The 25,237-nt window shown below is 36.2% G+C and overlaps 1 protein-coding gene across 5 annotated transcripts in view; it reads right to left on the reverse strand.

Annotated features, from left to right (window-relative positions):
* The window catches only part of RYR2 (ryanodine receptor 2), a 449,981-nt gene that overhangs the window by 151,007 nt on the left and 273,737 nt on the right, over positions 1 to 25,237 (reverse strand). For all 5 annotated transcript variants that reach the window (XM_085298277.1, XM_085298276.1, XM_085298275.1 and 2 more), the window contains 13 exons: positions 23,314 to 23,522; positions 21,261 to 21,435; positions 13,552 to 13,760; positions 12,366 to 12,718; positions 11,330 to 11,444; positions 10,335 to 10,495; positions 9,488 to 9,647; positions 9,140 to 9,226; positions 8,127 to 8,353; positions 6,371 to 7,172; positions 5,614 to 5,814; positions 5,382 to 5,487; positions 752 to 895 (listed from right to left, as the gene is read on the reverse strand). In XM_085298277.1, the coding sequence (XP_085154403.1) occupies positions 752 to 895; positions 5,382 to 5,487; positions 5,614 to 5,814; positions 6,371 to 7,172; positions 8,127 to 8,353; positions 9,140 to 9,226; positions 9,488 to 9,647; positions 10,335 to 10,495; positions 11,330 to 11,444; positions 12,366 to 12,718; positions 13,552 to 13,760; positions 21,261 to 21,435; positions 23,314 to 23,522 (2,949 nt within the window). The remainder of the gene's footprint in view (positions 1 to 751; positions 896 to 5,381; positions 5,488 to 5,613; positions 5,815 to 6,370; positions 7,173 to 8,126; positions 8,354 to 9,139; positions 9,227 to 9,487; positions 9,648 to 10,334; positions 10,496 to 11,329; positions 11,445 to 12,365; positions 12,719 to 13,551; positions 13,761 to 21,260; positions 21,436 to 23,313; positions 23,523 to 25,237) is intronic.

Consider the following 25,237-nt stretch of genomic DNA (forward strand, 5'->3'; position numbering starts at 1 on the left):
TGGGGATCATCCACCCAGAAGCAAGTTTTGTGTGGAATTAGTTCAATACAATATTGTCTAATTAAGTGAAAGAGAGAAAATTAGGATTTGGACAGTTCTAAACTTACTATATTAAAAAAAAAAAAATGAAAAGGAAGTCCTAGGACATACCACCACATTCTGCATAGACCAGGCTTCTAATTATCACTGAAAAAAATCTACAATCAGTTGATCCCAAGTGCAGAATTTGGATGCCACTAACAACAACTCTTATCATGTGAAAAGGCAGAAGTTGTCAGAAAAATGACAAAGCAACAATCACAAAGAGTAAATTTTGTATTTTATATTTAGTGGGGAGGTTTCCCCTAATTATAGCAGTACAAATTAACATCTAGTGGTACAGTCTTCTTTCCTTTGGTATTCTTCATACAAGTACTCAGTTGGAGCTTCTGCAGCTAGTTTAATGAATGAGTTCCCCAAATTAGGACCCTGATATAATTAAGTCTGCACTAATTGTACAAAGAGTAAGATACATTCTGGGAAGGCCAGCATAAGAAATTTTCTGTTGCATGCTATTAGGAAACAAAATTGTCCACCCTAAGCACGCCAGTTAAGCTTGCTTAAAGTCAGAGCTAAAAGCTTTAAGGTGCATAGATGTTTCGGTAAAAATTTGTCTTGCTTTTTTAGATAATACATGACAACTTCTTTGTCTGCTTTTTTTTTCCCYATCTGGAATTAGGATAGACTAAATTATGATTTAATTTTTGCTTACAGGATGTCTTCGCATCATCAGCGATTGGCTTCTCAGCTTGCTTCTTCTTCAGATATGTGACTTTTTCCATAAGATATAGGAGGCGACCCCTAATTGTTAAATCATTGTTTCCATCCAAGGTTCCATCTTCATCTAGCTCAATTCCTGAAATCAAAATTATATACTACATAGTAAAAAAAAAATAATAATAATAACCAGTTACAGCCATTCTTTTATGTACAAACGTGATCACACTGAAAAACGCTGTTCTGCTCTGTTAGAACTGCAAAGAAGCTTGATGTGTGATATGCTCAATGAGCAGTTTGGGACAAGTGCAGATGAGGCAGATGTGTAAGGTAGGAAATAAGCAAATAAGGATCATGTAATCAAATATTCATTCTCTTATTAATTTATTTTATAAATTCTTATTAACTGATTGTACAAATTGCGTAGTTATACACAAAATACAAAATATACGTATTTCTATGCCCAAATCCCTGATTTAAATCTTCATTAATGTGATCYTTCAGTGAGTTTTAATTTCCCCATCATCAAAATAGAGAGAAGATTGGTTTCTTAGTCTGCATCTCTATTAATAAACATAATGGGTCCATGATTATTCCTTATCTGGGAAGCAAATGGCACAGTATGGCTGGCAATCTTGCAGCTACACAATCTTACAGTACCACAAATAGCATGGTACCATTCAAACTGCCAATAGGAATAGTCCTTGGCCCATGCTAATGTCTGATCTATGTAAAAGAGGGAGGTTAGCTTGAACTAAAATTATGCCAGGACTGTGCTAACCATTTAACAGTATGAATGTTTCCAAGTCAATGCTCAGGCCTATGTGCTGGACCTGCATACCTCAGTAGTACAGGTGTAGTCTCTAGTGACACTGTATATTCCAAATAATACTAGCAAAGAGAACAAGAATTTAAGGTGGAACATATCCAAGAAGTACTAAAAGCTATAAATGTAATTTGTAGTGACCAGTAAGCAGGAAGTAGGTACCTGCATAATACAGGGGCTATTCTACATGATATATCTTAGAGTAAATTATATGCACATAAAAAATGCATAGATTAGACAGAATCAGAATCGCTGAGGTTGGAAGGAACCTCTGGAGATCACCTAGTCTAACTCACCCCCTGAAAGCAGCATTACTTAGAGAAGTTGCTCAGGACTATGCTGAGTCAGGTTTTGAATACCTCCAAAACCTCTCTGGGCAACCTGTTTCAGGGTTCAGTCACCCTCACAGTGAGAAAATGTTTTCTCATGTTCAGGTGGAATTTCTGGTGTTTCYGTGAACCACCATTCCGTTGAACCACCAAACATGGTTTCATCAGTGCTGAGTAGAAGAGGAGGGTCACCTGCCTCCCTCTGATGATGATAATGATCTTTCTAATGAAGTCTAGGATATAGTTGCCCCCCCCCTTTGCCACAAGGGGGCATTTTCTGCTTCATGTTCACCTTGAACTCCCAGGTCCCTTTCTGTAAATCAGTTTTGTACTGGTACATGAGGCTGTTCCTYCCCAGATGCAGGCCTTTGCATTTGCCTTTGTTGAATTTCACGACATTCCTGTCAGCCCTTTTCCTCTCATGTTTACAACTTTATTTTTTAACCAATATATTGCAACTGAAACAAAACCTTGACCTATATCCAACACTCATACTAAAATAAACCCAAAGTAAAGAGATCATTCATTCATCTTTTCTGTTCTTTTTTTCCTTCCAACTTGAATTCTGAGCTTAAGGTTTGTGGGTCTTTTTTAGTAGTCTTGACTTTTACATGATATTTCTGCATCATACTAATTATTCCCCTCAATTTTTTGCATCTCTTCATGTAGAAATTCTATCGTGTTGGTTTAACTGTCTGATTWTTTTTTTTGCATTAAGTAGTCACATTTCCAGTACAAGTTGTTTTGTTATATTTTGTCCTAAGAGAGTAATCAATGCTAAACTAAGCAAAACCATCGATAACTTTCTATTTTACACTCAATCATATTAAAAAATGTTTTGGATGGTAGCTTCTTCATTCAAACKAACTAAAACTAAAGAGACTGAAACGTCTCATCAATTAGAATACAGAGATGCTGTGAAATTACCCAAATGAAACATCTGTTCTCCTGCAGTTAYGCAGTTCCCTGAACTCTTGTTGTAGTTGTCTGATTTGCAGACTGTCCATAAAAGACAGTTGTYTTTTAAACCATTTCAACAACATGTGAATCCTCAAATGGTGGCTGGCTCATCAGCCAAATATAGGACTCAGGATGTGTAAATGTTCTACCTAYTTTGCAATAGCCATGTTTTGAACACATACAGAAATTATTTTGTTCTACTGTAATGACTCTTCTGGCCCACAAACAATTTTTTAGTTGTAGATTATTCAAATTACTAATTCTTCATAAAGGAGACAAAACTAAACCAAGTAATCTGAAAGAAGAGAATGATGGTTAAAAAAAAAAAAAAAAAAGAGAGAGACAAAGCCTCCTCACCTTTCAAATATTATTTCTAAATTCTTTATTTAATCTTAGTTTTCTGTCAACTGACAGATCACTTTGAATTTTCCCTTCTTTTTTTATTCATTTAAAATAAAAACAGTTCCTCTGAAGTGTCATAATGCACTTTCATCAAGTTTGTGGGTGACACCAGATTGGAGGGAGAGGTAAATACACTCAAGGGAAAGGAGCACAACAAGCTAGACGAATGGCCTGGCAGGAACCTCATGAAGTTCAGGAAGGATAAATAAAAAGTTCTGCACCTCAGGCAGACCTAACCCATGCAACTGTACAGGCTGGGCATCAATTGGTAAAAAAACAGCTTTTCAAAAAAGAACCAGGGAGGTCCTGTTGTAGAGCAGGTAAACACGAGTCAGCAGTGCACCCTGGCAGCCAGGAGAGTGTTAGCTAATGTGAAAAAAAGGTTCATCTGCACACATGCAAAGGAGCAGAGGGAGACAATGTCAGAGCAAGAGGGACCCCGAGTAACACACTGTCCTGGCTGCCCCCAGGCCCATCACAGGAGACYGAGCAGCAGACTCATCTCCACAAGCACAGAGGCACAAAAAACATCTCCTGAGCTGTCCCAGGAAAGCACTGGCCTCCTTGTCCAGGTGTGAAGCCCAGTAAGATGAGTCAAGAGGAGTGGCTCTCCAGAACACCTTTCAGACTAAGGGAGGTTCCTGTCTCTGGTTATAAGATACATTATGTGGGAAGAGCACTTCAGGATTGTGCAGGATTTACAGGATGTTTAGAGGATGCATCAAAGGTTGGGAAGAGAGGAATCTAGGTGATTTGGTAAGGAACAAAAGTGAGAAATTAGAAGAATAAAAGGAGAAAAAGAGTTAGTCATCTGTAAACAGGGGGCTGGTCAGTACACTTGTCCAACCAYGCCCTGCACCTGATCAGTAGTTCGTCCTATCTTCCTATTAAATCTTTTTTCTAACTATTTTCCTGGGTGAAGGACTCTATTCTATATGCACAAGTGTGTATGGAAGTCTAAGTGCCAGCAAATGGAGTCAGATAACAGGTCACAAGGGCTCGTGAGTCTACGGGGCCAGCAACTGCAGAGACCACAGTGTGTGAAATTAGCTGCCAGCAACAGGAGTGAGGGAGTTACGCAAGCYGGTGTGTGATCGCTAGCACTTATTAAGTCAAACTAGGAGGCAAGTCAGTTAGGCTTCTTTGGAGCCAGATACACACATGTGTTTCTAAAGGTGAGACYGCAGGGGAGTTGGCTACTGGAGGAACCAGTGAGTCCTGGACAACTGCCAGAAGGACCAGGGGGGTCTGAGGAGAGGGGGAATACCAACTAGGAGACCCATTTGTATATGTATCTATGTCTCTAAGGGCAAGACTATAGTGAAAGTTGGTTAGCAGAGGGACGAAGCGAGTCCCGGTCAACTCCCAGGGACACTGTAGAGTCTGGGAGTCAACTGAGACCTGTGTCTGTGTGTGTATGTGTGTGCACATGTGTATGCCTGTATTTGTCTCTAGAGATCGGGCACTGGGAAGAGCAATGATYCAGGACATTGGATCAGACTGGAAGGACTGCATGTCCAGGCCAGTTACTGTATGGCAACAGACAGAGACACAGAGTCCAGGGATCCAGGGACCAGGTACTGGGTAGATTGAGTGCCCAGATATTGGAAGGATCTGCATCATACATATGTACACAAATATATCCCACTAATGGACCTTTCTCCTGATTGGCCAGAGATTTCTCCTGATTGGCCATAGTTAATTTGATAGAATAAAAATGACCTACTCGAACCTACGTGAGTGCAAGGTAGAAAGAATGGGGAGGAGGAATCCTTTGATTAACAAACAGGCGCGCTACAGTGCACTGCGACACAATCCAATGTACTGAGCTTAAAGAAATTCATGAAGAGTTGCATGGACAAAAAAAAATCCTTTTTCCTCATGAAGGAAAACATAGTGAGTTCTCTTCTATTTTGACCTGATATGAGGATAAGAGCATTTCCTTGTTTTATGACTGCAAACTGTGTACCTTTATTAAGACAGTATTTATTATTGATAAAAAGTAATCTCCAGGCTACTTAGTTGAGGAGTTACCCAAATTGTTCAGAAAAATTACTTTTGAAGTTAATACAATTTTAAAAATAAATATATTCAGAAATGGGACATACCACAGTGTGCCATTAGGTCTTCATGGAAATCCAAGAGTTGATCTCGAATTTCTTCAGGGCAAGGACAATCATTTTTATCATCTTTAAAGTTCAGCAGCATGTTTATCTTAAAACAAAGGATACAAAGGAAAAGCAGGCAACACTGATTTCTACAGGCAAAACTGTGAAATCAAAAGAACTCTGCCACACACATAGCACAGGAAAACAATAAATGGCTCACTGCAAGCTGTACCTGTTCCTGAGGTGGGGAACGAAATTCTTTTGTTTTCCGAGCTGTCAGGGCAGCAGACATATTCAAGGCCTGCATCACTTCATTGTACCGGAAGCGCTGATTCTCTTGAAGCCTCGCCACAAAATCATCAGAAAATGCTACAATGGCTTCTATCCGGTGCCGTACCTGGCAATCACACAGGTACTGGAGTAGATGACACATCTGAGAAAACAGTATCAGAAGAACAAAATGGGTAGGCAAGCTAGGAAAATTCTGCTGTGTGTTAAGCAAACAAGGGTGAATCCCTTACAGCAGCAGTTACTGTCAGATGAACCAACTGAAATCTTCAATGCAGTCATTTACTGTACCTGAAGTAATCTGCAATATATCCTAGATCAGGACTAATTAATATCTGACATATGCAAGAGATTTATGTGCCTCAGATCTAAAGGAAGAGGAGTTTCACTTATTTGTAAGACAATGGATTTGCTCCTTGCTTCTAGGGAATTTGTGTGTGTCTGGATCCACAGAAAGGCAGAACTCCTTGTTAASTTAATTTAGAAAGTGATTCTACTTAATGAAACAAGAGCTATTTGATCCACCATATACAAGTTTATATAATCAGGAAGACACTAATCGTGTAGTTTCCYGTAAGTAAATTACTTCTCTATTCAAACAACATCAGACTGCTGTTTTCCTTTAAAGAGAAATTACCAGGTGAAGAAAAAAAGGATGTGTGAAAAAAAGGTAACAACCACTAACACATCTGTATCATTACCTGTAATTTAACAGGTTCAGGAAGTTTCATCTGAAGGAGTCCTTCCTTTGGCACTTGCTCCCCTTTGGTTTCTTCCTCTCCTTCTTCTGCCTTGAGCTCCTCCGAACTCAGCTCCTTCTCTGAGAAATCACTTTCATCTTCCCGACTCATAGCTTCTTTGAAAACCCGGGGCTCAATCAACTGCAAGATGTGTTTCAGATCCCCGTTATGGAAGATTCCCATAATTAGGAGGGTGTAAAACAGCTTGATGAGAGGGACAAAAAGAAATTCGGTAGAGCCTCCAACCGGATCTCTAACATGGAGGCTGCCCTCCTGAACAGCTTCAGTCAGCATCTCTATTGTTTTYGCCTTCAAGATTTCCAGGGGGAATTCAGGACTAAACTGAAAACATTCACTGCTAATGCTTACAAAACTCGGGGAGGAGAACTGCATTCTTGGCCTTAAGGAAGTGCTCAGTCCTATACCAGGGAGGCCRTGCTTTTTGTTTTCATCAGGAAACAAGGTAATACTCTTGGTCTCATCTGTCATTGGAACAATAAATTCATTATTCATCATTAACCTTGCAGTGGCATAGGTATTGAGATGGATGTCAATGAGTAAGTCATAATATCCTGCACGTAATAATCCTGGCATATATTTATTCTCAATTGCATACAGGAGCTGAGACTCATCCACATGGCTACACATAGCATGGGCCACCCGGTTGTTCCCTAAAGCACAAACAGCTGAATACAATCGGAGGGTATGATAGTGAAATTTKAGCAATTCTTCTTGTTCTGTCAGCTCTAAAATATCAATTGTCCTGCAGCAGAAAGAAAAAAACAAAAAAACAAAACAAAACAAAAATCCAGTAATTCTGTATCAGGATAGCAATTTACCAAACTTCACGAATTCAAAATTCTACCTAAGGACAATATCATCTCTGTGGATGAAATTTTTCACTTTTCGACTTTCATGTGATAAACCTTGTTAACCCAAGAATCATGGACCAAGAATGAAGTTTAGCTAGGTATTTATCCAAGTCACTCCTAAAGTACAACTTCAGTTACCCTCAGAGGAGAAAGATCCAACTGATGTACATGAAACAGAACAGTTACTCATACTACAGACAAGATACTGAATAACTGAAAATCATCTTTTAATTCAGTACAGGATGACACGTTTATGTCACTACTCTTTTTAGATCTGGGGTTGACAGTAGACTAGCTAGTTTGTAGGACCTTTCTTTTTTCTTACTTGATTTTTTAGTGATTTTATTTGCAGTCTTAGTCCTTAGCATTATGTTTATATATTTGGGTAACAAGGAAATCTGAAATCCACCTTTTTCCAATTGTTTCAATTAAATTTAGGAAATTGGAGTAATAGAATAGTTTCACTGCCCATACATTTTAAAAAGCTAAGAAAAACAGATCTTCATCTATCTTGCAGATTATCTTTAATATCATACACTCTCAATTTCTCTTTCATTTTAATTTAAAACCCAAATACACTGTCAAAGAGTTTAGCGAGAAGCTACTACAGGTTGGAAACATAACAAAAAGATGCAGATTTTAAAGCATTTTTAAAAATAAAATAAAATTAAATTGCAATGCTAGCTAAGTCGAAATATACTGCTTCTACTTACATGTGTTATACATACGGGTAGAGAGAAAAAGAGACAGGGACTTGGGCTTCTCTTACAGAAAAATTTATGACATGTCTAGCTTTATAATCCCAACCTAGCCCCAGTGTACTTTCACTTATAAGCATCATCAACCTGTTTTCTTCTGGAATATGAAGGGCCATGAACTGCAAAGGATTCAAGCACTGTATCATCCAGCCTTGTCGTTCACTGATCCGAGAGACGTCAACCTTCAGGAAATGGTTTGGCACTCTGCTCCAAAGCACGTGAGTCAAAAACTGGACATGGAGACGCGGAGGGCATTGAGAGACTGGGTTTTTGTGTTCACTTTTGAACAAGCCAGCAGATAATGGCATCACATTCTGGAGAATTCCAACATAAGAGACAATTCTTCACCATCTTTAGAAATAATGAACATGTGCTATTTCTCAAGACAGATGGATAGTACAGTATAGCACAGTGTAACAGGAGAGTAATATTTTCAGCAGTTTACAAAACCAACTGGTAACTGCTGGCCAATTTGTTGTAAGAGAGCATTTCCCCCTTTTTTTTCTAAAATAACTAAATATGAAATAGAAACTTGAATAGAATGTTTATTGGGACCTAATAATTAGCTGCCATAGACCAAAGATCTGAACTTGTCTTATCTCTTCTGATTTCTTAGATATTCACATATCCGAAGCAAGGAAGTCAATTTCTGCTCAGTTTTCTTGTGTGTACTATTTGAAAGTATCCTAAAGCTCTTTTAAAGCCTTACCCACTCTGCAGAGCAACCAGTCATCCATGGCGCAGTTTATAAAATAAGAGATTTGCTTTACTGACCTCAGTGACTGAAAGCAATTTATGTTATCTGCCTAATTCAGAAACATCTGGTTTCATTTCATCATGAAGGATGAGATGCAGAAACTTTCTCAGGACTTTGCAATATCCCTTGCCCATTCACAGCTGTTATAATCCTTCTCATCCTGTGTACTATATTTTAGATACATGAATTGAGTTCAGTATTAAAATGACAACAGTGCAAACACTTGGACTCATAAAAATATGCCAAATAAGAACAAATTGCATAACAAATGACAAAAATCAATGATTACCTGATACAATGTAGTATTACTTCTAAACATGCACAAAAATTAAGCACTATTTACCTTTATTCTTCCCAATTCAAACTGGAAAACATTGGGGCTTGTAGCTTGAGCAAATACAGCAGGAAAGAGCTTAGTACTTGGTTCAACCTACAGAAAAGATGTAAAAATATATATTCACTGAAGTCAGCAAAATAATATTTAATGTTAGACAGCCCTCAACACCTGTACTGACTTCCAGAAAGTGCAAGCCTCTGAMTAAAACTCCAGAAAATCCTAACAAGAGGGAAAAATTATCATAACAATTGCAATTATTTTTTCTTCCAATCTTCAAACACATATACTAATAAAATTCAGTCTGAGGTTTTTGGTTCCCCCTCTCCACTGAAAGATGCCATCAAAAATACTCACCTGATAATATGTGCCTAGTTCCTTGCCATTAGCTGTGAAGGTCAGCAGACCACTGGCAGCATCAACCAARCAACCAATCTCCAGCCCATTATTATTGCGTCCTTGTCCAGGACTCATGCTCTCTCCTGCACACACCATATAGCAGTTGCTGCGTTTGATACTGAATGTCAAAAACAGATTTATTTATAGATGGTACGTAAACTTTCTGTAGAAGCCTAAAAAAAATTTGTGCTGCTGCAATCAATGGGGCATATGGTGAAAATAGCASGTGCTGACAAAACTCAATGGCACTTAGACCTCATAATTGGGGGAGGGAAGAAAAAAAGAAAAAATGAAGAAGACAAAACAAGCATAAGCTCAAATTATTAATAAAACTTCAAGAGACAAAACTAACATTGCAAGTTAATGTTTTATAACATTTAGTGTTAAGCATAACACACAGAAAGAGTTTCTGACATGGACCATAAGCAGAAATAGTGACAGGAGCTGTTCTTGTACTATTTCTGGCCTGCCGAAAGCTAAAAAGTTCCAAAAATATGGCAAGGGAGAGCTCTATTTTGAACAAATGCAGGCTCATGTTCTGAAATGAATGAATGAAACTACATTTAAAAGCTATACTACTCTTTACTTTTTTCAAAYTATTAATTTTACTAGATCATTATTCCACAGATCTTCACAAGCAAGAGAAGAGAACAGGTTATAAGGGGACCTTATAGTCAGCACTTTTTGATATTACAACTTATTTTATATCAAATTCCATTAAATGGAGTAAAACTACAGTTTATATAGTTGTTAGTTGCCTTTATAGATATAAAATAAACATCTTTTTAAGAAAATTGTAACCAACCTCTCATGAACCTTCCCCTTCTCATCTCCCAGTGTAACTGTGACAGTGCGCACTCTATCCAAGTCAAAGCATGTGTCATACTGATGAAAGTCAGATGTAATCCACCCCACCCAGACATTAGCAGGTTCTTGACCAGGAAATATTCTCACTGAATAATAGTACTGTCAAGAAAAACATCATGTTACAAATTGTTAATACTTATTTTCTACTGTATTATTTTGATTCARAATTAATTTGTTGCTCTAGAATCTGAAAATGTCATTTCTTCAAAACTAGCATAGACTTTTCAAGTGCAAGTCATAAAACAAGTACTATAAGGATAGCAAAAAAAATCAAAATACAACCAACAAGAACATGTTTGTTAAAGGAAAAAAAAAAGAAAAACAGTACAGATAGTACAGTACTATAGGCTTGTACTGTAGGCTTTTGCGTTGCAGTATTGTAGGTTATTTTTGTATTGTAGCTACAATTTTTACCCTGTAGGTAAGTGGCAGCCTGTGGTACACTAATATCTTTTGGGAAGAGAATAAATAGCAAAGAAAGAACTGTATTTTTATTTTCAGACACTGAAGAATGAGCACTTAGGGAGCTGATCTTCTCAGTGAAAAGCACTCAAAACCTTTATTACTTTCACCAGGAATTCCACAAATCAAATGTTGAATAAAACTGGGATAGAAGTGCTCAACAGGTCTTGAACACTGATCTTAACACACTCTGCATGTATTTTTTTCTCTCTGATGCTCAGTGTTTCAATAATAGTTTCAAAAACAGATTCAACTGAATTTATTGCTCTCCCTGGGCAAATTATTTTAGACTGACTATCAAGGCAAAACAAAATGAATGTAGTAGTCTCTCAACTTTAGTAGTGTAGGACTACGGCAGAAATTTACATTTAAAATTTGGCCTGAAAAATCACATGTTCTCTGAAACTCTTAATACTGAAAACATGCAGCTGTTCAAGAAAACAAACAGCTAAAAAACCTAGGTAACCATACCGTGGAAGTTTGCATCAAATAATCATAGTCATCCCTRTCATCTGCTAGCACATCCTCAGTAAGTCGTGCAGAGTGGCTTGTGCTATAATCAGGCTTTGTTCTCCTCAGCATAAATCTGTAATACAATAAATAAAATCAAAATCTATATGCAAAGTATTTACTACATTATATACTAATAATGTAATAAATAAATAACACTAATGTATTTATTACTTACCTGCAGTTCAAAACAGAATAAATCTTCAGATAAGAGAAAAATACAGATTTAAATAATTTTTTATTAAACTGCATATTCAGAAGTCATTTGGAAGCTGAATTCTTCTCAACTTAAATGCTGTTAAGCATTTATGACACTTTAGAAAAGGAACCTTGAATCTTAAATTACTTTGATGCTTTAAAAAATTTCATCTACACTTCCATATTTATTCTGCAGTTGAAATATTTAACAAAGTAAGTAAGTTTGGTAAAGAATGGTAGAAAAGGAAAGGAAAGCTGCTGGTTGCAGTAATGTATCTGGGTAATGGCCCAGTATTAGCGATCTCCACAGAATCATCAAGTTGCTCCTTCATTCATTTGATTATGTAAGAAAAGTTAGGGAGAATGAACATATCAGCTAGAAGATATTCCTTCCTCACTTAATGAAACAAATGACCTAAGAAGCTGATATTCACTACAAATTATCTAAATATCTTCATCTGTCTGGAATTTTTGTGAAAAAAACCTCAGGTCACTTCAGAAACTTCCTAGTCCTGTCAGAAAGGATTTCCAAGGTTTTAGAGTGAATTTCTTCTGAGGATCTCAAAAACCTTCACAATTAATCTAATGATAGGTTTCTAATAGCTAGAGAAATGTTTTCAGGTTTTTGCTTAATTTTAGTCAGTATCTTGCAGATGATGTARCTTAAGCATATCAGAGTTAACTGTCTCACTTACTGTTATATCTAAATTTAGAACAGAATTAGGGTAAAACCTCTGGAGATCAGACTGGTATTTTCTTCAACAATGTAAGGAAAAAATAAGCCAAATGTGCTACTGACCTTTGTTTAAGACGTGAAGGTTTTTCTTGGGCGTAATCTTTATGATTGTTTAACTCTGGTCTTGTGGCATCTTTTTCTCTTTCAGTCCGGTCAGGCACAAGATGACCATGAGCAGTTTTCATTAGCACCTCGAAATCAGAATCAGCATCATAATCTTCCAAGTCATTCTTAGGGCCAAAAAGACCAGTGCCTGGTAATCCTCCTGCAGCTGTTCTGGAGAACACCTCAGCACATTCAATAGGCATACTTAATCGAAAAAACATGACATCTGTTTTACTGTTCTGTGAACCAAAGGACTTCTGCGTGACCTTCAGACAGGGACAGCTGTCTATAGTGCCATCAATTCTCATCACCTATCAAAAAAAATAATGTATTTAGTTTGAAGTTAATGCTTTTCTCCCCCTCTCAAATATTCAAGTTGTATCTTTAGAATAAGCACYGACATTTTAAAACAAACCAAAACTTGCAACAGTACACTCAGATACATTGTGATTATGTACTATCATTTTAAGGGCAAATAAATGTCATGTTAAAGGGAGCAGAGGTTTTTGTTGTTTCTTTGTTAAAAAAGCACTCACAAAATATAAATCTAATCTTGGGAAGAACAACAAAAAACACTAATAAAGTAGATATAAAAGACAAAATTTTGATATACATCAATAGAAAGAAAGGTTAAACTTCACTGATTTCCAAGGCGCTTTATGTTAGGACTTAGTTTTGTCAGGCTGCACAACTGATTGGGACAAAATCGTTGACACAACTATCTCATAAATATTTATTGAAATCAAAATCAATTAGTCATGGAAAATCATGAAGTGYGTGCACTGGAACACATGGTACTTGTTACACAGAAAGGCACACTTTTTGGAAGGGTTTTCTTAATGTGCAGGACTCTCACTCACTGCACAAGGAGTTCTTAATGAGGACATCTTGTGGAATTTATCTTTGAGAAGGTCATGTATACACATAAGACAGATTTTATAGATGAGGAGACACAACAAACCAAATAGCTTTATTATTTGAAACCCTACAGAAGGTAACAAGCTATTAATGGGTATAAAATATGTCCAGAACACGGCTAAGCTACCAAATAAAAARCCTAGTCTAGAAGTGCAAAAGTAGTTTTATCATTAAAGCACACTCCTGGAAAAAAATGTCTAGAAATATCCCAATAGGGAATACAGACCTCAATATGCTCATGGTTTAATGGCACTGGTAGGAACTGAGGGAGTCTTTTGCTCAACCAAATGGTGATGTCTCTGTTTGTATTAACAGCGAAGGGCTCGTACCCTTCCTGTAAGCCACAGATCGTGAAATACTTTAGAGTGCTGACATCTTTTCCRAAGTTCATTCTTCCCACTTGAGATAAGCCCAGGCTGCACACAGGTAGAAACCCTTAAAACCACAAGAAGAAAGAATATGTAGATTGTACATCAGAAACATCAGTGAGTTGTTTTCTTCTATTTCCCAACATCTAAGTGTAAGTAGTCATCTACAGCACATCACCTCTTATGTATCACCAAGAACCTTATCTCAAATATTATTTTGAAAATACAGGTCTCTAATAGTTAAGAATCTCTTCATTYAGCAGCCAGTTCACTTTAGAGAAATGTAAGAGAGAACTTCAAGGATTCTGTCAGCAAACATTTGGTTAAGCTCTCTGCTTGCATAGCAGTGTTATCAATTCTGACGATGTTACTGAGTCTTACAGTAGTCAATATTCCTTCTAGAACTCCAACAGTCACGGTGTTTTCAGAGAATCTCAAATATCACTTTAAAAGAAATATAGTTCTTGTCCCTAAAGTAGYAAAAATAAAGTTAAAAATATGCACCAACTTCATGCTGCCGTAGAAAAAATAATAATAAAAAACAAAAACTACACTTAACTAGCTTTTTATTTTTCATAGAAATTTTGTAGTATTGGAAATGGCAATATTATACTGTAGCTTCATGAAACTGATGTTTCAAAGAATTCACTCTGAGTCAGCTTCAMATGTGTATGTCTGTTCTTTTACTGTTTTACTAGCACAAGGAATTCACTTCTGTGCATGCAGTCAACATAAAATCTTTGCACTTTTAAAATAATTTKGGGTTTTTTTTTTCTGTTTGCTCAGAATCTTAGTTTAGAAAACAAAAAGAAAGTATGTTATTTCTTCTATTCCTCTTGCTCCTGTTTTTGAGTTTCCACCTACAAACAGTTTTGTAAATTTATTTGATGCAATTACTAACAAAACATAACAATAAAAAAAAATCGCTCAACAAATGTTAAGTTCAGCTCCGCTTTTTTTCTCTTGTATCAGCAAGAAATACAAAGCTCTGTTACATTATTCTGGCTCAGGTGAAGCCACTGTAACAGATATGGAATAGTATAAGGAGGAAATACAACCAGTTCCTTGCTCTTCTTGAGGTTGTCTGCATACAAAGTGCCAGAACATCTGTTCACAACATATTCTTTAGAGACAAAAGCAAAATTCACAGCACCAGCCTCAGGAGTGATTGCTCATAAGATYAAAGATCAGCTGTCAATAGCACCTTTGCATTTTTTTTTTAATCACAGATAAGTAAGACTCATACTCATATGTGTATTAGGTATGATGAATCTAAGGCCATACACTACAGGTCATAAGCTAAAGTCTAGATTTTTATCTTAGCAGCAAGACTCTTAAATCATGAAGCATGAGCTTCTCACACTGATAACGCAGATGATTTAAGCAGCATGATTTACATCTCTTCTGCTCATGAAAATCCAATGTTAGAAAGCAATAAAGAGCATTTTCCAGAACTAAATGAAACAAAATTATATTACACATTCATAACTAGACAAGTTGCACTTGCATAAATAGACACATACAGCAATAAAGTCCAGCAGCTCTACTAGGGGGAAATTACTAGGCATCCTGATGAGTTAAAGGAGCCCATATACTGTTGCAAATGTGTTTAAGCAAACACAGGGAAATCAAGGAAAGATGATAAACTCTAATCATGGAGATAAATGAGAAGTATAAAAGACACAGCTACATCAGATAGGAATGTTTAAAATATAACTGATATTCACCCTTCCTAAATAGAATGCATATAAGATGTTATTTCTTCCACTTATTTCCCTTTGGGGTCAAAAAAAAAAAAAGAAAAAAACTCATTGATGCATTCAGTCTTAGGAGTGAATCCCTAAAAGAAAACAAACAAACCCAGAACTAAAGTCTTACACATGCAGATGTCTCACTGAAGTTATTTAATTCAGTTCAATATTTTCCATCAGCTCTAACTGCAGCCAATATGAAATCACAATAATCTCTCTTCATTGATGCCAGAACAGTATTATACAGGTAACTAACTCCTGCAAGTAATCATTGCTATACAGTAACTGCTCTTCTGTATGAATAGAATATAAATAATAGTACCAATTTTCTGTGTGGAAGCACTGCTTTCCTCTCCRGGACTTTGCCCTGATTTGGTAACAGACTACTCAAATGTCATTAAGGTTGTTCAGGATTATTCCCTATTTGGGAAAGATACCACATCTACTTTTCACACTGTTTTTAAAAGACAGTAAGGAGTGTGCTGGTAAGGCAGGTGCATGTTTTGCTATGGAATACAAATCAACTTTCAACACCTTTCCATATACAGGTATCCAGTCATATTAGATACGATATTTTGCAGATCATTTGTAACCTTTGCACACTGAAGGCTGCATAARATGATGATTTACCCATGGCCTCATTCTTAATCTACAGGTGCATAATGGGACTGTGTAGCAAATCTTTTATTTTATGAAATAGCAAGACAGGTAAAAACAGTACCATCACAMAAAGTAACATCGTCCGTCACTTGTGGCAAAAGGTAGGACAGCAATATTTTTTATAATGTTCCCCACTTTTGAGAATATAGGATGAGCTCTGTGATGCAATTTATCAAATATTCAGTACAAACAGTAAAACTGATGCTCAGAGAGAGCATACTTTGACAAAACAAAACTTGGGTTGCAAAGTGCATATCTTCATATATGAATATAAAGCATGAACATTTCATATCTACAGTATTAAATTTCTTTTATACAAGTGCATAATAATATGCAATTATGTTGCATATCCTCTTGTGGCCACATAATACAAGACAGCTCATGAGCCTTGATAGTAAACTGGCATACAGCCATATTCCCTCTTTATTGTTCGTAAGTAAATTAAAACTGCAGGATTGATCTATAGTCAGACTATATTCTTCAAAGCAGACCAAAGGGCTCAGACAAATCTTTTTTTTCCTAAAGTGAAAAGCTGCTTTTTGCAGCAGCACATGACATGCCAACAGTTCACTGACAAGTGACATGCAGAAAGGTCTCAGCGCCCTTAAGTAGGAGCTATTAACAAAACCAAAGTCAGCCTAAAAAACAAAAGCGCTATGAATGTCGTATTTGAGTATACGTGTGCTTGTATGGACACACATATATACATACACACTCCATATAATGAACCTTTTATGAAATGCTCATTTTATTTATAAATATTGATCTGGAGATATTAAATCTCAGATCAAGGAGTATCTGCCTTTGAAATCAGAATAGCAGGTCTTATTCCAAAGGCAAGTTCTTTTCTATACACAATACTAAAAAACTTAATTAAATTATTAAATTAAATTAAAGGGATATTGTAAAAATTCTGAAACACTTGACATTGACATTAAGTCTATGACATAGTTACCAAGGTCTTAGAGCTCCATGTCAAACATGAAACTAGTATTTTAGTTGTTTTGGACTTGACAGAGATCTGTTTATATCTGATTCTGTCATTGGAAACAAGTACCATGAAAAATACAACACTGTACTTTCATCAACTTTGAAATCAAAGTAGTGGTCAAATAGCCTGTCTTCAGAATCTCATGAAACTCAAATTCCTCTCAGAATTTCTCATCCATTTATGGGATTATAATTCCTAAAAAATTAGAGCTGTTGCCCAGTTATACTAGGATGATTTTATGTTCTATACCACTAACACTGAGCCATTCCGGTATCCTTTTCCGTCAGCATGTTACCATAGTATTTTAGAAGATCTGCAGGCAATGAAGTAACAGGCATGAGGCTAGAGAKCTGGCAGCAGTTATCTTATTTTAAATCAAATCAAGAATTTCCTAATTCTTCTAGTACGGTGGAAGAAGAAGAAAATAGAATTTCTTCTTTCAAAGCACTTCTGAAAAGTAAAATATTCTGAAATGTAGATGRAAGTGAAGTAATTAAGATTCAGCAACCTAATTAATAGGTAAAAGAGTCATCTTTCCCATGTCTTATGAGAATAGAGATCCGTAACCCAAAAATACTATTTTGCATCTACTGCTGCTCAAAAGATTGAATTTCGKTATTTGATGTATAAGACACAAAATATCAACCTAAAAATAATTAAAAATATATATTTTTTTACATTTCAATAGTTAGAAAATTTTAGGTTATCTATATATTTCTCAACCTTTAATGTACCTATATGCACATAAGTATGTAAATTTCTAACCATAAAACAAATTTATAAACAAAAATACTTTACAGTATAGAATCATTTTGGAACCTCAAACAGGCCCACAGCAAAGATTCTTCTTAAAGTGTATGTCCAAGTTTAGACACTAAGCCACTGGTAATTGGTGTCTGTCCCTATCCTGAGTGCRTTAACTTACAATAACTACCCAGTATCTCTACCCGTTACTCTGCTATACAGAATTCCGAAACACAGAAATTCATGTGGATAAGACACAAATCTTCCACAAAACGTAGCTGTGGCCAGCTTCTGGACCACATTAGAACCACTGTATACCACTATAGGGCATGCAGAACTGTAAACGTGGCACCAGCTTCTCCAAAGGCCATTAGCAGGATCAGCCTACACTCGGCCATCCACCGCTGCTATATGCTATCCTAATTACGTGGTCCAGTCGTTGGATCAGTGCAAATCCTTAGATACTTTTTAAACACAAAATCTGCTTCAATTTGTCCAGACATCTCATCCTCAGCTGTGCTGTCTGYGTTGGAACTCATGAGAGGAACAACAACGGTCCCCAAATCTCTTCCCAGAACTGCCTCAAGTATTTGGCAATCTCATAGCGTGTGAGTTTGTTGTAAACTAAAGCCTGCTTTAGGGTTCCAAAAGCTGGACCAACACKGCCACAGCAACAGGAACTAAACTTACTCTACCAGTTTAGATTTACATAAACACTAACTTTGTACCAACTAGATCTGTTACCATCTCTCCTCCCAGAGCAGAAACAAAAGCTTAGAGCTCGCTTAAACCCCCTCCTGGGTACTCTCACTAATTTGAAAAAAATTTTGATTAACACTTCTACAAATTTATGATACAGTGACCTTCTGAAGCATACATTAAATGTTAACAGCTATGGAATCACAATCCCAACCACATCCYTGTAAAAAGGGGTCAAAAAGACTGATACTTGCAAAATCCCTGACACCTAACTATGAAATCCTTGTCACAGAAGGCTGCTGTGAAGTTCACCATAAAAAAAGTCCTTGCCTCTTCTTTACATGCAGCGTGCCCCCTTCCAAATGCTGGATACTAACTGAACAGGGCAAGGGACAAGGAATTAGTTGCAGGCTATGRGGGAGGGGGGGAGTCCTACAGTTCACAGAAAGAAATTTGACAGTGTTMATTTTCTTAATAAATTCACTGCCAAAGAAAGCAAAACATAACTTCTTTTTAAGGATTAGGTAAACCCAATAACACACTTTGAGAGGCATATATCCGTCTGTCAATTTGTATCTCTATGGCATACAGGGAGAAACATGTCCTTTTTAGTTTATGGTGAGCATCCAAGCTTTCTGCTGGTATTCTTTGTATATTTTTYATAGTATATACAAATGTGCTGAATATTCCTCAATAAACATTAAGAGTATAACATGAATTTACAAAGCAATTGAGAAAAAAGTAAACAAAATTTAAAATAATTTATTTTCAAGGCCCCATAAGTTTATTCTTAATTCAACAACCTTGTGTCTCAGAGCATTGCTCCAAAATGAATAGTTGTTATAGGTCCATAACACAAAGCAGGAAGAACAGAAATTCAGCATTGCAAAACTTAATGTAATGTCCACTTAAATCAATTAAAAMGCTCCTAGTGGAGTTTAAAGCAATTTTCTTTTCTGTATAGTTCAAACTTATTGCAAGTCTTCTCCGTTGCAATACAGAGAAAAACARGGAAATGCAAAAAAGGGACTGTGTCTTCAATTAATTACTGTGGATTCACCACTGCAACCTAGAAAGTTATCATAATTTATCATATAACATGCTGACTGGAGCCACTGAACCCTAATGGCTCTTTCCTGCTATGCTGGTAGTATGTCAACTCGCCTTTCAAAAATCAAAGCACTAATTGTGTTGGAGGATGTTATGAACAAGAACACAGAGAAGCAAATTTTTTTGTTTGCTGAATACATTAGTTTCTATTTACGTCTTATTGAGGGATAAGATCATTATTACCAGTAAGCCAAGATTACATTATGAATTGCATATATGTATATATATACYCCTTCTAGAAAAGAAATAAAAAATGAAATCAAATTATGCAATGTGTAAGAACAAATCAATAGAAACACTGTCACGTGATGGAAGACTTAAGACTAGATGTTTTATCTTCGTTTAAAGGCATGTGTATACACACATATATCAACAAGCACAGCTGCATTTTTCTTAACAAGCAGCATACTTTGAATTACTCASAAAAACTATAGCCAATATTTGCTTTTCCTTCAGAGGAAATGAAGCTAATTCCTCATGGCCAATTAGAACTTATCATGTACTCAGAATCAAAAATAGTTTGAATTCTTGTTGCTGAGGAGACTGAGAGTTTAGGTCTAACACATCAATTTTGGTTAAGGAAGGAACATGTACTATGTTTGATAGCCTTATGGATAGCAAACTAGAACATGTCTAAATGTTAGACGGGAGACACAGGGACCTGTGTAGGTACAAACCTAGCTAATGGGCTTTAGGAGGAAAATAGACTTCTCCAGCAGAAACTACAGTTTTATATCAGAGTCAATACAGAAAGTTCCTGGCCCACATGCAGTGCCTGTATGGCCATGGAAAAAGAAAGGCTCAAGTACTGCTGTGGATAAACAGACAACTGGTTACTGCATGAGGCATCCACAAAGCTTAGTGGAGCAAAAATCTTTTATTTACAYGTATTTGTATATTCTCACCATTTAGAATATTTTTTTAAAATATATTTGCTAATGACAGAAACTACTACAGTGAGTCTTTCCTCCAGATACAGAAGTAATAAGCACATAAGTTTCCTATGCTTGGAACAACWGAGATCATAGGAGAATATATACAAAAAGAGAGACTGCTGTTTATATACTAGATGCCTCAGACTCTCTCTTTGGAAATAGGAAAGGAATTCAATGTATCATATCATCCTGGACAACAGTCCCTAACAAACTAAGTACTTCTGTCAGGAGTAGAATATTGCTCCAGCTTCTACTCCGCTTAGAGCTACCGCACTGCTGAAGTTCCATGCCTGCAGCCCATAACAAAGTATTTCTGGCAGGAGTACAAAGTAGAGCAAGAAAATTGTACTCAACTTATGAGCACCAAAGAAGCTAACGACCAGCCATACACTGTACACACATAAAATTGCTACTAATCTTAATGTGTCCATCTCATATTGTTCTAAAACTCCTAAGAACACGTTACAACAACATATATTGCCCAACATATTTAAAGTTACACCAAGACATTTTGGCCACCCAAAGCTACATACTCACTCACTCTTTCACTCAGAAAGAAAGAAAAGAAAGAGAAAAGGAAAAAGGCCCACYACATTATAGGGAAGACAACACACACAATACATATAACAAATGGACAACAACAGCAAGTTAACAGCACAATATATTACAGTACTTACCTTCACCAACCTCAAAGTCCTTGAATGCAAGTTCCGAACCTGAGTCATCCAGCAGGATTTCGCCATTCAAGGTGAACATCATAGTGTGTTCATTCATGTCGACCATACAACCAACGACGTCTCCTGCCAACCAGGAGCGTCCAAAATGCTCATTACCCTGATGCCACCGCTGTGCCTGAAAGGGATTTCAAAGAATTTCAAATAATCATGACAATGCATGTGTTCCTCTCCCTTTCAGTGGTACAGCTAATAATTAACCCCTTAAATTAGCATGATACTAAAATTACCACTTCCATAGCATATCATTCCAAAACAATTTCTGTAAGCACTGTAAGTTGACTCTGAAAATGGAAATTTAACAATGAGATTTCTGCAAACACTCCTCATACCAGTATTGTAAAATGTTGCCAAGTGAAGAAAATTGCTATTTCAACACTTTAGTAACAAGTAAGAGCATGGCTTATTTTTATGAAGAAGCTCTATAAAAGGCTTATTATGAAAATAATATGCTATCAATTGCAATGTTAAATAGCTGCTTTGCAAATATTTTTAAAGCAATTGTTTTCATTTAATCTTGTAGCCTATAAATTCATTGCTTTCAAACAAACTTTATTGTTTCTTCAAGTATAATTCTAAATATGTTGTATATAAAATAAATGAAACAGATCTTGGAAAGAATAGAATTGTTGTGGACAGGATGAGCACTCTGAGTTTCTGAGAGATTCCAGAATAAAGGGGGGCATGATTAACGCTTTTTATGACTGACCTTCAAATCAAAGACTGCAGGGCTTTGGCTTTTTATAATATACATAAAATAAAGTCGTGTTCATAACAAAGAGTTTCCCTATTCATATACTGCATTAGAATTAGATTTTTATCCTCTGTATCCTTTCTCAAAATCCTAAAAAACAAATTCACCTTGCTGCCTCTCCTGAAAATTAAAAAGCTTGAGCTTTTCTCCAGTCAAGGAGAGAACCTGCCAAAATCAAAGAAAACAAAATAGCTTTGTGGATTAAGAACTCAAGGTCAAAAAAACGGATTCAAAAGGCAAACTACTACCCAGTTATTCTAGTAAAGATGTGGAACTTTAATAGTTCCACAGAGATTTTACAAGAAAGAGCTTTTTTCAGTTATCCTTTTAAGCCATCTCAGATTGTGTAATACACGACTGATACTAATCCAAAAATATGAATAAGAAACAGCCAAGAAGCTTGATCTGAATAGGAATAGTCAAGAATCCTATTGATTCCTGTCAAATAGTAATGAGGGAAATTAATTCCAACCTCAGATACAAGGAACATACGGTAAACATTTTCATTAAGACATGAGTCATCAGTAGCCTTAATAGCAATTACAGTTTAGATAGTGGCTTTACATRCCTTTAAACTAAAATAGAGTTCTAACGAGTCATTTTAATCTACTGTTATAAAAATCAGTGACATATAAAATGTTTTGTTTTCCTATATATTACTGCTAAATTCGTCTGTCATTGTTTCACATAGACTGAAATTAGATCAAAATTACTGGTGTTATCATACTACATTCTAAACTATAAAGATTTCCATGAAAACATAGGTATACTCTTATTAACCTTTACATTCCCACAAAATCAAAGTTTGCCTCAATTAGTTACTGTTAATAATGTTAATCATATTCATTCCCTAATGGCACTTCTCATACAGAGAACAGCAGAGTAAAAAATTAAGGAAATGATTCACAGTTAAACACAGTTCTGTCAGTATTTTGAACCTGGCTATGTCACTGAGTTTTTCAATGCTTTATATGCACTATATAAATGCTATGAAGCTATGAAAAGAATTATACAAATGCCCCAAACTTCTAATTAATTTCTCAAGTAACATTAATCTATATCTTAGGCATTGCTATTTTCTTTCCTATTCCATTCTGGTCCTCATAGAGGCAGACAAACAACTTCAAAAAAAAAAAAACAAATTAAAGAACAGCAGGCAATTAGGTTGAGGCAATGGCAGAGAGAAAAAGGAGCAAAAGTGTTTGTAGTCACTCATATTATTACGGAGAAATATATACAAACCTTAAAGCCATCAAAAACAAAAGCTTCTTCATCTGAGCCAAGTTCTTGATCTGGCAAACAACCTGGCCTGGTCCAGCCAACTCTCATGTCTCCTGCAGTGACTGCCTCAAACTCGAAGTACCACTTCCCAGCCCTCACTGCGTAAGTCTTTTCTGTGCGGAAGATCCTGAATTTTTCTATTATCCCACTGCACATGTCCAGTCTTGTTGCTGTGAGGTATTTAAAAAACAAAAATTTCTGTATTCAACCACTGACAAAATGAAAGCAATGAAAATCAAAGGCAGTAACACAGCCCTGTCTTTTAAAGCATGCTGAAAAATACTAGGAAGCAGCATTTAGTAATGACTTTGAAGAACTGAAGACCTAATATCACATTAGTAAAGCAACTAAACAGTAGTGGTGATATCTTAGAAGMACAATGGAAAATAATATGTTCATCACAGATTCATATGGCAGAAAAGACTGCCTATCCTTCTTCAAAATATGGCCTATAGATTTTCACATAGTATTCCTTTGGCCAGTTAACAAGAGATTTCAGAAAGAAAAGTGATTTGGGTGCTCAGACATTTAAAAAAAAAATCCCTCCTCACAAAAAACAGATTAAATTAATCTCCTAACCACCATAAAACATGAATGTTTGTCTTGACAAAAGTTTCCCCAACTATGAGAAACTTGCTTTGCTTAGAGACTGTAATCAATTCACTTGTTTACTGTAATAAATAATGAAAAAAGGATGGTTGTAATTTAGATGTTTTTGCAGAACCAACAGAAAATCGAGATGAAGAATGATAAAAGCAAGTGGCCTTGGCATGAAGCTGAAACAAAAACAAAACAAAAACAAAAACTAAAAAAAAAAGTAATCATACTCCTGTATCAGTAAAAACATATTAACTGTGGTCAAGGTAAAGGGCAGAAAGTCCGAAAAAAAAAAAAGAAAAAAAAGATGTTAAGAAACAAAAGTAAGTAGTGCTAAGGGCAATTTCTGTATATTACGGTTCAAGAAAAAAAGAAAATAAAGTCACAACAAAGGTMCTATTTCAGAAATATTACTAGACAGTGAGATACTAGAATTCTAAACCGGCCAGATTTGAACTGTATTGACCGTTCCCTGCTCCCCCGTCTCTAACTGCTGCAGGGACGGCAGGCACACCACAGAGCACGTGATTGCACGGAGCGGTTTAAAAACTGCCACTTCTCCCTTCAGAGTTACTGTTTCTCAGCTGAGAGGAAGAAAATGAGCTTGTTCACATTTCTTATCGAGTACAATGGAGTGTAACGTAAAATACAAAAAGCTGCGTGAAAATGAAAACTTTCACAGCCACTGAGGAATTTTCTTAAGTATCTGTAACACGATCACAAATGTTTATCTGATSGCAGTTCGCTATGCTTTATGCTAAAATTCTCCCGACTGTAATGGCAAGTRAGTCATAACAAGTCATTTTAAGAGCCTTTTAAGTTAAAATTCTACACATTGCTAAGTAGATAATGTCTTTTCTCAAAGACCAACRTGGTTGCATTGTGAGTTTCAAAGGAGGGTCTTAGCCTGAAGCACTATTCAGGAATACCGACCAGAAGTCATACACTAAACTTCGTCCTTCCAGAAAGTAATCACAGATATTCCTCCCCCATGAAAGAATAATGAGGTAAAAATCAATATTTTTATAGATAAAATGTAATCTTAGCCTGGCCTATTTCTCCACTTCTCCTCTTTCTCTCAGTGCACTGAACATATTGTCTAGAAAAACTATCTTTAGTGATTCAGCTACAGCTACCTGGCTTCCATCTACCCCCATCTATGGAAAAGGATCTCAAACACTTTTACTCRTACTTGAATACCACAAGTTATGGTATTAAGCCTACTTGGTGCTTTTGCGATGGTCATTCCTGCCACACTTTTTAACATTTCTTATYCTATCCTTTCTAA

The sequence above is a fragment of the Rhea americana genome, unplaced genomic scaffold (assembly GCF_003343005.1).
Source record: "Rhea americana isolate MKP2758 unplaced genomic scaffold, rheAme1 scaffold_137, whole genome shotgun sequence".
Classification (NCBI taxonomy): Eukaryota; Metazoa; Chordata; class Aves; order Rheiformes; family Rheidae; genus Rhea; species Rhea americana.